General features: G+C 42.9%; 1 protein-coding gene across 3 annotated transcripts in view; it reads right to left on the reverse strand.

The window, feature by feature from the left end:
* Positions 1–3,019: 3,019 nt before the first annotated feature.
* Positions 3,020–17,508, reverse strand: part of LOC311017527 (paired box protein Pax-7-like) — a 47,094-nt gene continuing 32,605 nt past the window's right edge. For all 3 annotated transcript variants that reach the window (XM_084015928.1, XM_084015929.1, XM_084015927.1), the window contains exons 8-9: positions 6,032–6,299; positions 3,020–3,569 (exon numbers count right to left, since the gene is read on the reverse strand). In XM_084015928.1, the coding sequence (XP_083872054.1) occupies positions 3,454–3,569; positions 6,032–6,299 (384 nt within the window). In that variant the 3' untranslated portion in view covers positions 3,020–3,453. The remainder of the gene's footprint in view (positions 3,570–6,031; positions 6,300–17,508) is intronic.

A 17,508-nucleotide genomic window follows, 5' to 3' on the forward strand; every position in this document is an offset into this window, starting at 1 on the left:
GATTATTTCCGCTCGTCTCTGCTGTGCAGGTGTTTTTCTCTGCTGTTAAGCTACTGTAAACTCAACCTGCAGGTATTTCACGTTAAAAGGGGAGGATTAGGCTCTTTGCTGGAAGGCTTTCATTTGAAACTTAAGACAGGAGCAGATCAGAAAACAGTAGCTTTTACTAAAATATGATGAAATATACTTATAGGGACATTAGGAATAAATAAACCTGTCTCTAACGTAAGCCTGATCCACGTGAAGGTGAGCTCTGTAGTAGAGGCAAAGTCCATTATTTGAGAATGTAGCTTCATTTACCCGTATACGCTCGACTGATTTGAACAAACGCACAATTTTCCTTCCAAATCACTTTGGAAACTTTAGGATTGGCTTCAGCAACCTGTTGCATCTGTGACCAGATTAAAGCGTACTTTAGAGACGATGACATGGAAACACTCACAGTAGACTACCTGCAGGCATGAACATTCAGTTTGAAATGTTGAAGAGAACATCATTTACACAGCATCGTGTTTCCTCCAGAAACACGTGGAAAACAACAACAATAGTAACTCGTCCAGTTCTAATGATTATTATTATCTCTGCCAGGAGATTATGTATTTGGACATGTGTGTGCATCTCTGCGTCTGTCTGTCCACTAAACTAGAAAATAAAAATAAAGAAAAATATATATTTTTAAATAAAGCAGATTTTATTGTTTTACTCCTGAATCTTTTTTGGTAAAGCTAAACAGAAGAGTGCAGTTTTATTGTCTTTATTTTGAACATAAAATAAATCAAAAATAATTCAACTGAACGTGCTTACTGCCGGCCTGTATCATTGAGCTTGTTTATGACTCGATTTTCTTGTGGCTGCAGTTACTCACACTTTTTGAGAACATATTTCATTGACACCTAATTTTATTGACTATTTATAAATCGTCATTGACTGCTGACTCTGCACTACTGTTAACCAGCCAGTAGGGTTGTGTGATTAACAACTGTAAGTTTGGACCCTTGTTTCAATCATGTGTATGTATGTATGTATGTATGTATGTATGTATGTATGTATGTATGTATGTATGTATGTGTAACTATGTAACTATCACTGCATGGCATGATCAACGTTATCAATTTCGTTCAGAAATGTTCTGCCTCTAAAGAGAGTCAGCTGCTGCTCAGCGGGTAAAAGAGAGAGACGGTGGGGGAAACGACGTGTAGAGCCAGCAGAGTTGCACATGGAACTCTGGGAATTAAGGTGGTGATTGTTGGAACAGTGGAAACACTAACCAGGATTGTTTCATATTCATTCACTCAAACATTACAGCTGTGGTCGTTGCGCACACATCTGGTAGGGATCTGGACTGAGTTTCTGATAGTCCAAATCCATTTCTTAAAGAGTTTTAAGAGAATTAAGGACAGTTGATATTGGCATGTCAACACAGTGGTTGTTTTCAATAGTAAATGCAAGAAATAGACATCAAATTAACAAAAATCATAAGAAATGCAATGAAGAAAAGAAGTGGAATGATTGGTGCCAAGCTGCCTGGAAAAATTTTCGGCTGCTACCAAGTGGGAATGATGGTCAACCTGAATGTCAGCTGCTCAGTCAGGAGCTTGTTTGACCTCCAACTATTGCCAAAGCTCTTCAGGAGGTCTTGTTGTTGATAAGAGGGACTGAATCTCTTCAGGATTGGCTGAATTAGTCCATATCAGTCTGCTACAGAGGTGTTATCTCCCTCACATACACACACACATGCACACATGGGTTCCTGAAGGCTTACACATTTTTTTTTCTTTTTAAGCTGCCAATATCTTGTGCTGATATTCAATATCTATAAAGCTGACCATTTTCACTGAAAAAATACAAAGTATTTAGGGTTCATTTTATTCTCAAAGTTTAAAACCTGAAACAGGAAAGCACATCCAGGACCAACTCGTAGGGCTGTGAATCAACACCTCAGGTATCACCAACAAATGAATAGTAGTGTAGAAACTTCAGTCGATCTAGTTCAAAATGACTTATTTGTATGGTTTTTGATTGTGTGGTTTTTGATTGTGTGCACCACTACCGCAGCAACTCAAACCCGTAGAGCTGGATGAGCTGCCAGCCAGCCAGATCTCATGGAATGACGTGAAATGCAATGCAAATCCAAATCAAGTCGACTGGTTTCATCTAAATAAACATTATTATTTCATGTCGCTCAGCACAAAAACAATGTAAAGTTCATTTGGAACCTTTTTGATTGTGGACACGTGAGTTAAATGTGTCCATGTGGCTATGCAACGTGACGTGGTATTACATATTGAGAAAGATGACGTATGGTGGGGGGGTAGGGAGGTGGATGGGTCCAACAACACAGGACCACCAGAAGGTGGTGCCGGTATGAACGATACCACCAAATAAAATACATTAGATTGCAATTCATGCTGAGCAACAGGATAAATGATGTCCAAGAATCAATACATTTCCAGTTCCTGACTATTCCCAAACGTCTGTGAGACTGTGTTGTGCCTCCACAACGGGAACAGCGCTGACAGAGCTCACGGGGAAGCGGAGGGTGGTGGTCACAGCAGCGAGTAGCTAGCCAATGGAACACATGCACAGCTTCCATTCACATGATGGGTATCCAATCAAGGATTCTACTGGAATCGGTATCACTTTAATGGTGCTGGTGTTAATACTGGCATCTTGATTTTTTACCAGCCCTACCACTCTGTCTATTCTGGTCGGAATTTTCTCAAAGACAGCACCTAAAAAAATCTTTGTTTTTGCTGACCTTCAGTGGTATTACTTGTGTGCAGTCAGAAAAACAACACAGTCGAATTTGAGGTAGAATCAATGAGCTGTAATCAAATCACACGTGCAGTTGTCTGACATCACAACCATAAATATATGTCAAAGAATGAAACTCATATCAGTGATCATGGAGGTGACTGAGCAGAGTAACCGGCTTACCGCCAGGAACTGAACACAAACTCAGCAACACAATGGATGCAAGCAGATGTGAATTCACTCTGGATGCCGTGAATTAAGACTTAGAATAGCAGGTCACAGGTTATACCCAGTCTAAAAGGATTGGCTCAGGTTTCACATAGTTACCGTTGATATCACTCGTTTAGTCATCACAGTAGTTATCCAGTCAAGTTAGACTCCACCAGTGCTGTGTACAAAATGTAGTGCAATATGAACAACAAATACAAAAAAACAAGTGGGAATCCTTCTTGTGGATCTGTTTGGTCCGATGGGGAATGTTGAAAGTTTGGAAATATGCATCATTCAATCCTTAAACACTTGAAATGAAATGAAGTATAAAAAAGCTAAATATCAGCCCAATGTACTGTATAATCTATGACCCACATTCACACACACACACACACACACACGGCCTCTGGGAGGTTTGTATGGACGGTAGCAGGAGGTGCGGGTTGTGCTGGTGACCAGGTGTCATGTTGCATGCATGTCAGCAGAGCGCTAGTACGCCTGGCCAGTCTCCACCTGTAGCAGTCCAAGTACCGCCGAGTGGTCGGCCAGCTTCATCCTGCGCTGACTGGACAGGCTGACGTTCTTCGCCAGGTAATCCACGGCAGCTGGAGAAGATCGGAGACAGAGTCAATGATGATATCAATATCATACATATGATGATATATACACAGTATATCCTTTAGTCTCTATGCTGTTTACACTGAGCTATAGAGAGGTTATGTCCTGGCCCTTCCCATGGCACCTTATTTCATAATGAATATATATGCGGCAGTCAACGGCCAGATCCTAAACATGTGAACTGAACCATGAATTACACATGTCATGTTTGTCAATTTAAAGATCATTTTGCAAGCTTGCTAGCTAGCTGACTATGTTTCATGACAAATGCCAGCCAAGCTAACGGCGTGTTGGTGGAGTACGTAGTGTGAGACGACAGACGAAGAAGTTCACTCTAAACTAAATAGGACAAAGTTACGACACACTGAGCCTTGAAAAATGAACAAACAGATGTGTATGAGGTGTGTGATCAGATGTGTAATTCATGGTACATTTCAAACAGGATCAAAACATGATGTGTCTCTCGCCGTTGACTAGCGTACATACTTGTTCCAGAATGAAGCGCCACAGGGAACACAGGAAGGGGCGGGACTTAGCCTCTCTATGGCACAGAGGAAGACAATGCATGAGGCTTTGACAAACACACATTCGCTATTGGCTTGGTGCTGCACATGATTTGTTGACAAGAAATATTGAATATTACTAGACTCGAACATGCATTATATGGCAGGAGAATTGTTTGTGTGATGTCCAATCACACTGACGGACGAGATGTTTGACAGACAGACAAAAGGACGGTTTGTTTCCACTGACAGACAGAGAGGCAGCTCTTCACCAACATAGCTGTGGTTCTTGTAAAGCTGGCGTTAATGCGCGGCGTATTTTCCTGCCTGAGCGCTGGATGTTGCCCCTCCCTGGTGCAGCTGCTGATAACTTCTCTTTCAAAGGGCAGGAGAGAGGAGGGCTGACAGCAGATATGATGTGACGTGTGTGTGAGTGTGTGTGTGTGCGTGCGGTGGCTATCGGGAGGAGATAAGTAAGGCGTGTCAGTTAGGATGCTAGCGTGCACAGAAAGGAAGCTGTCACTCTGTGCCGAGGAATGAGAGAAAGAAGAGCACCTATAGGTGGGCAGGTCTGTCTGCCAAAATGCCAGTCAACTAGACAGCAAGCAGTGTGGGTGAGCAGTGTGTGTGTGTGTGTGTGTGTGTGTGTGTGTGTGTTTCACAAGGGTTTAGTGAGGCCCTCTAAACGAAGCTGTTTTTCCTGTCAACCAGATTTATACCTTAAATCCCTGTTGAGCAGTCACACTGAGAGTCCTCTGCCTCCAAGATTGAGCTGATCTGATAAAACACACTAACACACACGGACACATGCACAAACACAGGTGCACACACACACACACACACTCTCTCTCACACTCACACGCCTCAGCTATTTTGACAGTATATACTTAAATCTGTCAGGAGCTTCCTGCACTAGAACAAGAGAGGAGTCAAATGTCTGAAGTGTTAAATCTGTGTGCAGGCGGGCGAGGTGGGGGTGGAGGGCCACGGAGCAGTTCTGGGATCCGGCATATTGAATTTATTGAAATGTTTTTTAATATATAACCTGTATTTTATTGCTGTAACGATCATGATCCTATTTGTCATCAGACTCAGTTTCAGTAAAAATCTTAGCAATTACATTCTGACACAACAAAAAAAAACATACAGTATATTGCAATAAATGTCATCACAATGCTCAGCATATTGCAAAATGTTTAAAATCTCAATAAGATTATCATGATAATATTCTTTCGCAGGACTTCTAGTGATTCCCACACTACTTCTAGCGGTGTTGTAGTTTGACAAAACACCTTAAAAATAATTCCTTTATTCTTAAGGTGTGCTCACATCATATTTTCACTTCATGTTAATCGTGCAAGTCTGAACACAGGATCATTTGTGTTACTTTACATCACTCACACTGGATGCAACAAAGAGGAGGAGGTGGGGCCAGGTGTCATCCATTACTGCTGAAATCTCCACTATTGCTGCTTTATGTTGTAAAGTCCCAGATACGCTGGGAAACCAAAGGCCATCCTGTCTGAGTTCATGACATCATCCAGAGGTGCTCGGTGGATTTCACCAAGCTGGATTCACTGGATCTAACAAGACTCATGTTTGTTGTTTTACCACAGCTGGAGGAACCCAGAATAAACTACTTAGCTGTGATTTAATATTAATATTATTAACCCCCTTTCGCGTCACGCTTCGCAAACAGAATTTGGTGTGAGCGTAGCTTTTATCTTCTAAAGTGACAGAGATTATATGTGTAATTGACTACCATACATATTTGAACAGTCCCATGGTGGACACAGGAAGGGCGGGGCCTCTCCGTAGGGAAATTCAGTTCAACCACAACAACATTCAACCCAACAGTCCCTCACAGGTGTCATAGCTGAGCTCTATGCGTTACTGCTGAAACACAATGCTGCTGTTGGTGTGAACCAGCAGGGTGCAGGACTCACTCTGGCCATACTGACTGTACTGGTAGCCGGCAGCAGCCACCGCTGGGTCCATGCTGTAGCTGGTGGTGCTGTATGTGGGGGGGCAGTAGGACTGGGATGATGAAAGGCTGTCCACCGTCTTAATGGAGGCCTCAGCTGAACGCTGGCTGCAGCTGGCTGAGATGCTGTTGGATGGAGAGGAGTCCAAGGCACTGTGGAGTGGTGAGATGGAGAAGTCGTGTTGTGGCTGTGAGGAGACGCCGCTGGGGTTACTCAGGATGCTCATCACCTGCAGACAGGAGAGATCTGCTGTCAGACATGCAATAAGCTCCGCCCCTTTCAAATGGACTGCAAGCTTCACACTTTCTCAATATTTAATACAACCCCAAATCAGAAAACGTTGGGACGGAAAGGAAAATACAAAGAAAAATATAAAGCAGTGATTTCTAAATGTACTTTGACTCATATTTCATTGGAGACAGCATGAACACAAGATATTTTTTGTTCGGTCTGGTCAACTTCATTTCATGTGTAAATATACATCCCTTCCTGCCTGTCAGGCCTGCAACACAAGTAGGGAAAGCCTTGATGTAAATTAATCAAATAACGATTGTAATCATGATTGGGTACAAAAGCAGCATCGAGGAAAGACCTGGACCTGGTCCTGGTCCTGAGGAGAAGATGGGATGTCTCAGTTCCCAGTCTACACCACTGACTTCCTGTCCACTGACTTCCTGTCCCCTCCCTCGGGATCTGATATCTGTATGACGAGCCTCAACTCCACTTCAAACCCATCCATGGCAATATTATACAATTTAATTCAATTCAATGGCTTTATTGGCATGAACATTTTAAAAAACTATTTTGCCAAAGCATTATAGTATATACCGTAGATGACCATTTAGTAGCCCGGGCGTTTAATATGCTAAATCGACTTGGAGCCCAGGCGTTTATAAGAACCAGGCGCGTATTTGCAACAGGCTACAATTTATTTTTGCAATGAGCAGCACCAGACCATCATGCAAAGAACAAGGAGCTCACCATAGCACCACTGGAACAAAACTACTTTTTCCCCCCGACGCATCTTTATTGACATCAGACAATAAATACAAAGACAGTTTGTCTGAGTTACCGCGACACAGGGAGCTGATCAGAGCAGTGTTATGAATGATAACGGAAGGGGGGGTCGATCGCGGTAATTTCAACACTGTACATTAGCGCATTTATCTATATCCCTATATCCCTCAGTCTAGCGCGCCTGTGTTTGTGTGTCTGTGTGTGTGTGTGTGCGCGCGCCTGCATGCGAGAGAGAGAGAGAGCGCGAGAGGAGGGGCTGACTGACAGAAGAGGTGAGAGCCGGTGAAGTGCTGTTGAAAAAAAAAAAACTTTTGTTTTCTGTACAAGACTATGGTAAACACTTAATCGCCCGGGCGTTTAATTGAACCGGCGTTTATAATGCCAAATGAGGTCGGACCCCGGCGGCTATTAGAGCACAGGCGCGTATTTGCACGCGGGCGATTATTTGGTCATCTACGGTATACGATATTTATACAATAGTCCTACACAAACACAGAAATATTAGCAATAACAAATCAGACTGTATTGATTGTCGCTTCTTCTTTTTTTCTACATTCAAAGCTTCTATAGATCTTTTATTTATTTTAGTTTTGACTTTTGGACTAATTGAAGACAATGACAGGGAACAGACTGTAACTTATTAATGAGAAAGAATGTAATGTTGACATCCTCCATGAAACTGATTCAGCACTTTGGGCTTAAGTACCTCAATCTGCAACTGGTTATCAGACTTCCACCCAAACAGACCTCCACACCTCCTCCACTCAGTGAACCCTGGAGGGCCCTGGGGTGCTCAGTCCCCTGCTAACGCCCGTCTGCAACCCCGACATGAAGAGAACTCTGTTGTGAAGTTTACAGATGAAACTGTTGTCATCGGCCAGATTGACAATAGAGCTTCATGTAGGGAGGAAGTCAACAATCAGACAGAACAACCTGCTGCTACATCAGGAAGGTGGATGAATTCTTTTCAGTTCCTGGGAATTAGTGTCACCACCCAGCTGACATGGTCATCACACATCTCCATCCTGTGAAACAAGCTCATCAGGCCTGGAGGTCTTCAGGGAACTTGAGAAGGCTAAAGTCCTGGGCCAAGTTCTTACAAACTATTATGGGATGTTCACGGTCCAGAACAGGAGGACTCTACAAACTCATCACTGGTACCATCTACCAGCATCAGTGTTGGTCAAAGCCCACCCACATACAGCCTGTTCACCCTGCTGCATTCTGGGAAGAGAATCACAAGTATCTGATGAACCAGCAGACTTCAGAGCAGCTTCTTTCCTTTGAGAGACTCCTAAACTCATCCTCCACCCTAGTTTTCTTTTGCATTTATGTTTCTGAAGGAGCAAACATGGGACTGTAAAACTGAACTTAGTTGCGTAACAATTGTCTGCTAAAGTAAAATCATTTATTTCCTGAGAGCTGAGTTATCGGCAGACAGGACACATGATTCATCTGGAAATTATTATAGAGTGATCCATTCTTCTAGTAGCAGTATATGAACGAGTGTGAAGTGGAAATGAATACAATGTGCATCCTTTCAGATAAATCAACATTTCAGACAAATAATTTGCCTTTTATATCATCTGAATGTCCTCAGCTGTTCTAATGAAGCCTTGTTTTGTTTGTGCTCATGTCAGAGGAAACCCTTTTTTTTGTTACTTTCTAAGCTCAGTCTGCGTCTGCAGCTGCAGCCTACTGATAGCACTGAAACGTACAGATACTGTAGCCAGGAGCTAATGCTCGGGCTCCTCAAACATTCCCAGCAAGCATTTCACCGAGACAGCATCCACAAGGTTTCTATTAGCGTCATAACATTAGCATAGCAGCACACGTTTGCTCAACATGAATGAGCACAGTGTCAGTGTCAACATCCACAATCTGGGTAATAGTTGATAGTTGATATTATACTCCCCTCCATCATAGCTGCTATCTGGGGCCTCTGCAACAGGTTTGAACAACTTAAGCATGTGTTTTTAAATAAAGGTTAATGAAGGCAAAGCTCGAAATGATGACACAAGCTATTAACTGTATTACTGGAACTGATCATTCAATCACTCGTTTGTGGTTCACAGGGTGAAAGGTAGTCAAATATGAGACACTCAGAGACGGTGTGTGCAGATGTTGTACAGTTTTCTTTCTGCCAAACATTACCATCTCTTACATCTACCTCTCAGCCTCTTACCACACTACTTTTAAATACTGTCCACCACATCCACTCACTTATGTTTGCATTCATTCAGCCTGGTGCTCGCTTCTGGCCCGAGTCTCAAGATACTGAGCTGAAACATCATTTAGGGATTTTAGAAAGCTGCAACAAAATCAGTATGTGGAATGCTTAAGGTATGCATGCTGCACACCAAGTGATTATTGGATAACCTCCTTTCATGCCTTTCAGGATTGTGTCCCATCATTTTTCTACCTTTCCAAAGCAGACTTGATGCAGATTGGTCAGGTGAATCACAAAGCTGTAAACCTCACACTCGTTCACAAACGCTTGTCTTGGTCTCTGGACAGCATGGAACAGAGTTTTACAGTATATTTTTGTTTTGTTGGTCTGTAATCCAGTTTATTGCCCCAAAACCAATTAATGGAAACCTAATTTGCATTCCCCCCCACACACACACAACATTTCAAAAGTTTGCTTAAAATGTGCTTGACAAGTGGACATGTAGTGTGAGCAGACTGTACCATTGTGGGATGTTCGAGAGAGAAATAACAGACAATGGAGGATTTACTCCCAGCGACTGGGATTAAGGCTGATATTGTCATGTTGCTGGTGTCACACAGGATCTATCGCTATCTATTCCATGGAATCATAAGTGAGACAGTAATTGCAAAGCACACTGAGCTTGTCAGTGTTAAATGCAGAATATCTTATGCAATCAGCTTCTGCTATTTTGCTATAAACAAATGTGTTTTTGTTAGAGGCCATAATCCTGAAAATCCCAACTCCATCAGTGATGAAATAAAAATGAAATCAATGTCATGAAGAGGAAAAACAGTTAATTCAGAACCTGATTGAAAGACAAATACCAGATCGTATACCTTCCCTGAGGAAATACGATCAGTGAGTGAACTTAGTGTGTCTGAGAAGTTATCAGTGGTCAATACTAACATGAAATATGGAATGTATATTTCCAAAAGTTCACAACATACATTGAACATTATTTCTGGAAAATAAGAGCTAATCAATTGAAATGATGTACAAAATCTGAAGTCAAGGTTACGGAGGTTTCGGCCACATCAGCTTTTACATTTGATGTCCTGAATGCTCAGAATCCAGAGGCTAAGTCCCGTTTGAATTGTCCCATGAATTACACGCATTTACTGAATTTAAAAGATCATTTTGCACATCCAAAATGTCACATTTTCTTTTGAAAATATGCAATTTTAAAGAGGACACACCCCACAGTGTGGAACATGACGTCTCTCCGAAGATACGTTGCCTGTATGTTTGGTTGGACCACGGTGGTCAAACGGACTTCGGAGGTGTGACTTTGCCTTTCTGTCATGGAAAGATAGACCCTGAGTTGAGACTATGTCGAGTAAAAAGGAGAAATTTCACAAATTCTAAATGAATCCAAATAGTGTTTGGGGCTTTTCTTTACTGTTGCTACACAGAGAACCACGTAAACCTGCATTTGAAACATACTTATATAGACAAGCTTTTAGATGTAGGTGTATTTGAGGTTAACCTCACTTTGGAAGTCTTTGTTGGTGAGTTGTGAAGTATTGATATTCACTTCTTAAAATGATCACACTGAAAAATGTCACTAACTTCCCATACACAATATCCAGGTAAGCAATTTGTGCACCATGACGTCCACAGAAGGGCTTTTTCCTCGTGTAAAAACACTCTTGCGAGGCCTAATGCTGAATAATATTGCCTCACTGTCACCAACACCACCCACTGCATGTGTCTTCTGCACCACCTTCACTACTATCCCAAAAGAACCTAATGATTTCAGGGTCGAGTCGGAGGATGGAAGCAGACAGGAGCTGTGTGTTCAAGCAGTGGGAAGTTGTCCTGTTGAGGGATGTCAGGTCAAACCGCAGCTGACAGTGTTAATATCAGCTCCTCCTCACCATAATGACATGTAAATAAACATTGAGATGGCTCTCAGCTGGAGGCTGACAGGCGGAGTGCTGCAGCAAACAGCAGCCAGCTGGGTCCTGAATGCGTCATGGAGAGACTGACAGTAACATGCCCACAGACAGACAGTGAAGTAGGAATACCGGTTTAATACTTGCTTTGAAATATATTTACCTCGCAGAAGCAAGGCATAATAATACAACGATATAGTTAGAGCTGTAAAATAGACATTGTGATCCGGCATCAGCACAGAAAAACAGCTGAGACATGTGTGCCATGCGCTCCTCTATTGCACGTTTGTCTTGTGGGTTTTTAGACATGCATAGAAGTTTACATTTTCTTAACTTTTTTTGCAGAGTTGCACCGCTCGTCTATGTCACACTTTGCCCAGGAAGGCCGTCACATCGAGCAGGAGGTGGGCTTTACTACTTAACCACTCCCTTCCTGTTTTGATTCCAGCAGATGTGGTAGGAACGGCAAGCAGGTGTATACAGACTGAATGTCATTGGTTGGTACAGGAGATGTGGCTGCTGGTTGCAGTTACTGCACATCACTTTTATCAGTTTGTTTTAAGCATGATCCCTGATGGTTTTAGGGACCCTTTGGTCCATGACACTCGCTGTGGAGAGGAAATCCTGACGTTCTATTTTATGTATCTTTTTCTCTTTGATTGTCCAAATTCATTACTTCTTTTATCTGAAAGGATAAAAAAGGATAAAAGGATGAGAATTTTAGGTTAGGGTAAAATGGGCCAAACTATTTTGACATAACAGTGCCAAGCATTTTTAGTCACATATGTAAAGAACTTAACCTGGTATGTGTCTATATGGAAGGTAAGGTAACAGGTAAGCCCCGCCTCCTCTCTCTCCACGAGTAATGCAAAAAAACAAATATGATCCCACAAATAAGTACAAATGATCCCACGGTCAAATAGGTGTGAATCTATTGTGAGTGAGTCTGTGAAAAACCTTTTCCTTATTTCTGTCTGATTCAGTCACTGACCATTTTCTTTTTCATGTGAATGCATCAATGGTTTCCTATGCTGAGCGGCACACTATGTCAGCGATATCTGCAAATAATGCCCCCCCTCTGGCCAATCAGAATCGTGTATTCACTGTGGTCATGGTACAAGTGTTTCGTAAACACTGATCACATATAAAACAGCAGATGTGAGTTTCAGGTTGTAGTGCGCTGCAGCCAGTCAACGCCTACATTTCATCCAAACCACAGGAACTAAAGGGGCTTAACACTTTTCTACCCACTCATTCAGTCAGACAGCACCCTGGGCTCTGTTTAGTTTCTGATGAGGGAGGGGGGAGAACACTCTGAGTGATAAATAAATAAAAACATTCCATCAGTGGGTATGATTTAAATTCCTCTGCTTTTCTGGCAGCTTTCTTGAGTAGGTCTTGTCTTTTATTTATTTATTTATTTGCTATAAAGCTCCTTGCTTTGCTTCTTGCCAAACTGAGGCAGCATCTGTTTTTCAGGCGATTTCTAATTAACATTTACCCCCCCCCCCCCCTCCCCCTCCCCTGCCCCCACTCTATTCCTCATTATGGGAATGATGTAAATATATGTGCTCATCCTTTTTGATTTGTTGACATGGGAGCGTGCCAGTTGACAGCGTGCCCAGTCAAAGGGCTTAGTACTGCAAATTTTAATAGCAGCTGAGACTAATATTAGGCAGCACACTCATTGACATTCAGGTGCAAACAGCCGTGTCAACACACTGTGAACTGGGGGGCTGCAGGAGGACGGGCACATTTGTATCTCCTCTCTGCTCAGGCTTCTTGAATAAAATTCATTGATTTTTTTAAAATAGCTTGTTGTTAATGTTAATGGCAGTGTATGTGATAGTGGTGCAGTGTGCGGGGGGCACGCGGGGGATGTGGGGGGCCTCTTCCAACCCCCCACCCCCACCCCCTCCTTATCTTAGGCCGACAGTTGTCAGGAATCACGGGCAGAGGCCTGAGTTAGCGAGGCAGGCAGGCAGGCCTGGGGATATGGATCAAAGAGACAGAGCTGGAGAACCAAAGCAGCTCTGATCCCCCAACACTGAAACCCACTCTGTTCTATCCTTCTCTCTCTCTCTCTCTCTCTCTCTCTCTCTCTCTCTCTCTCTCCCTCTCTATCTCTCACCCCGACATCAAATAGCAAGCCAGAGAACTCCACCATTCCAAAGCAGGCTAAATCTTCCTCTCACAACAAACCGGAGAGGAAATGAGAACGCGAGAGGAGAAATGTGTTCCTCTTTACTCGTGTGATGTGTTGATGTGTTGGGGTCACTGTGGGAAGTAATAGTTTCATCTTCAGTGGCAAGTCACCAAGTTGTCTGACCTGACAAAAACGGATTAGTGGTCCAGCATCACTGACTGTCTGACTGAAGAAAAAAAAAAACTCCTCACCACTTAGAGGGCTCAAAGCAAAATAGATTTATGGGAATTTGTCAAAAAGTGTGGTTGAAAAAAAAGGTTTATTTTTGCAGGCTTTCTTTGGGGGGGGGGGGTTGTAGCAACTCCGATGGTGAAGCTGTGAAAAGGTTTTCTATTTACACATGCAGTGCCATCACACGGATGGAATTTCATACTGTCATTTTGTCTTTCTGTCAATAAGACTTGGAATTGGCTGCACACTCGATCTCCACATGAAAGTCAGCCTCTAATTCTTTCCCATTCAATCTGAGAGGAGGAGGCGCAGAAATGGCTTGCGTGAATTACATTCCAAATGCAATATATCTGTTTCAAATTGAATTATTGCCTGTCAGACGTACGGCATATGGTCTTCCTGTAATTTTGAAGTGGGATCTTAGGAAATTCATCCTCCACTGTTATCTCATGTAAATGCCCGGGAGCATGATGAAAGGGTCAACAGCAGCGAACCCATAATGGAAAAGCTTCAGCTGAGACTCCGGGATGTAGGAATAGACCGAGAGGACAATAAATACAGATGCAGCAGCATTCACTGCATGTGCATTTCATGTCAGGAATGAATACTATTTCGATGAAATTAATTTACTGGAGCTGTTTTCATTTTAATATGACGGGACTCCACAGTGAGTGGGAAAAGTAAATGTACCTGACAGCTGTACAGGTTGATGGAGAGATTTTACCATTTAAAACAAACCAAGCAGCAGAAAATCAGATACTACAACATATGATGAGAAAGCATCATTGGTTCCCTAAAACACACAATAAAACTGCATTGTGAACAACATTTTGAGGGAAACGTATTGTTGATACTTTTGTTGTGGATTGCGTTTGCTCTCAACATATATTAAAAAATGATTTTAAAACGCGTCTGTGGAAGTCAGTGTAGGGAGGAGGTCTGGTTTGTGGTCCAAAAACAAAGCACTTCCATCAGGAGACTGATGTTAGTGTGTCCTGTGTGATGAAGTCATTTTGTTGCCTAAACATAATAACGTATTTTTGTTATGTCTTTTATTGTTTTGTTGCAATTTCATAGTCAGAGTTTCATAGTAAAGCCAAACCATGATGAGTTTACTAAACCTAATGAAGTGGGCTGAATCTAAGGCCCCGTTTACACGAAGGGAAAATGCAGATATTTCCACGCAGTTTGGCCTCTAATTTACACGAAAACCCTGTTTTTATCACAGAATAGAATGCGATTATTTCTAAAAACTTCAGCCAAAGTGTAGATTTCTGATAACGCCGGTTATGTGTTGTCGTGTCAACTGGGAAAAACAGGTTTTAGGTTGTCAAGCGACATTATGCGCATGTGAGCACCCTATGTTCACAGTTTGTTTGGCTATCGTGGATGCTGTTTAGGTGGTACTAATTTTTACGTTTGTGCAAAAGCTTTTGGCCTGTTTGAATTTGCAAATACAACTGCTACACTCTATCGAGGAGCAGAGGCGAAGGAGTGCACGGAGGTCAGCATTAAAATATTGGTTGTTTTGAAAGGAACAGGAAGTCGCTCATGTTATTCATTGTTGTTGATTCTGAGGATTCTGATTGGCTTGCATGGCTTTATCCTTCTCCCTACACTGCTGCCCATAGGTTTGGCATAGTTATAATGGCGCTCGACGGCGCATTTATGTGGGTTGATGTAAATGACAACTATTTTGAAAACGATGTTATGCGCGGTGTTAAACGGAGGGGGGGGGGGGGGGGGGGGATATTAGTGTTTCTAAATACCCTGCTATGTATAAACGTGGCCTAACTGTGTATGTAGCGTTTGGTGTTTTGCGTTCAGCCTGGGAACGTCTGTGTATGGAACGTCTTGGGGCGTCTGTGTATGTAACGTCTTTGGGCGTCTGTGTATGGAACATATTGGGTCGTCTGTATATGTAACGTCTTTGCGCGTCTGTGTATGTAACGTCTTGGGTCGTCTGTGTATGTAACGTCTTGGGTCGTCTGTGTATGGAACGTCTTGGGTCGTCTGTGTATGTAACGTCTTGGGTCGTCTGTGTATGGAACGTCTTGGGTCGTCTGTGTATGTAACGTCTTGGGTCGTCTGTGTATGTAACGTCTTGGGTCGTCTGTGTATGTAACGTCTTGGGGCGTCTGTGTATGTAACATCTTTGGGCGTCTGTGTATGGAACATATTGGGTCGTCTGTATATGTAACGTCTTTGCGCGTCTGTGTATGTAACGTCTTGGGTCGTCTGTGTATGTAACGTCTTGGGTCGTCTGTGTATGGAACGTCTTGGGTCGTCTGTGTATGTAACGTCTTGGGTCGTCTGTGTATGGAACGTCTTGGGTCGTCTGTGTATGTAACGTCTTGGGTCGTCTGTGTATGTAACGTCTTGGGTCGTCTGTGTATGTAACGTCTTGGGTCGTCTGTGTATGGAACGTCTTGGGTCGTCTGTGTATGTAACGTCTTGGGTCGTCTGTGTATGGAACGTCTTGGGTCGTCTGTGTATGTAACGTCTTGGGTCGTCTGTGTATGGAACGTCTTGTGTCATCTGTTTATAGGACGTCTTGGGTCGTCTGTGTATGTAACGTCTTGGGTCGTCTGTGTGTGGAATGTCTTGGGGCGTCTGTGTATTTAACGTCTTGGGTCGTCCGTGTATTTAACGTCTTGGGTCGTCTGTGTATGTAACGTCTTGGGTCGTCTGTGTGTGGAACGTCTTGGGTCGTCTGTGTGTGGAACGTCTTGGGTCGCCTGTGTATGTAACATCTTAAAGCGTCTGTATATGTAACGTCTTGAGGCGTCTGTATATGTAACGTCTTGAGGCGTCTGTATATGTAACGTCTTGAGGCGTCTGTATATGTAACGTCTTGGGGCGTCTGTGTGTGGAACGTCTTGGTTCCCCCAGGAGGAGCTGGGAAGCGTTGCTATGGACAGGTGTGCTGGAATGACTTTCCCTTTAGAAACCACGCGTTGTTGCATGTGTTCACACGGTTTGCTGTACGTGTTCTAGCTTCATGTTCACTTTAGAGACTTTGCCATTTTAACCCAAATCCATGATGATTTTTCTTAATCTAACTAAGTGGTTGTGCTGCCTAAACCTAAGCGATGGTTCTTCTTTGAATTCCCAACATCGTGGTAACTGTGAGCGTAGCTGAGCGTTGGCGTTACCCAATGCGTTACGGAGTGACCCTGAGGGTTGCAATAAAGTGTTTGATGTGTTGGTACAGCTGCATCTATCATATTCACATTCATCACCATTTTTCTGCTGCTATATTTGTGGCTCTGCCACAGAATTCTGATTGGCCGGGGAGGGTGCATTATTTTATTGTTTGATGTCAGTAATATTTATTCCCGTTCTCAACTTCTCGGCTGAGATCTAATTCTCCAATTGGCGAGTCTTTGAAAAATGTCTGCCACATCTGATTTCATTTTACCTTGAGTAGTCTCAACTCTGGTCACATCCAGTTGCATGTAAGGTGCAACTACATCAAGCCACTTCCTCCATGTTCCTCTGCAGCCTACCAGGTGGTGCCATTGTTCATTCTTTATAATTCATTCATTTTGGCTCATTTGCTTTACACTTCCTGTCTGTTCCTTGCAGAAGTCCGATGAACCATGATGTATGTCTCACGTGACCCCCTCAGGAAGTTACCTGCAGACTAACACATGGGTGGATGGTATGTTTTGTATTGTAATGTTGCTTTATAAATGTTTGTATTATATGGAGGAGTAGTAACTTTGAATGGCTAACTGAATGCATCTTCTTCATCCAGTGACATGTATTGATACGAGTCAGTCGTCTATTCTGCCACAGAGAACAATCCCTCCTGAGCACACTGAGTCTCATTTGGAACGGTTATTGTTCAAGAGACCAAGACGGGATAACACGGGGGGAATCCCTCCCCCTGCCTGTTAGTGTGGACACAAGAACACATTGATACAGAATTTCT

The sequence above is a fragment of the Eutrigla gurnardus genome, assembly GCF_963514095.1.
Source record: "Eutrigla gurnardus genome assembly, chromosome: 8".
NCBI lineage: Eukaryota > Metazoa > Chordata > Actinopteri > Perciformes > Triglidae > Eutrigla > Eutrigla gurnardus.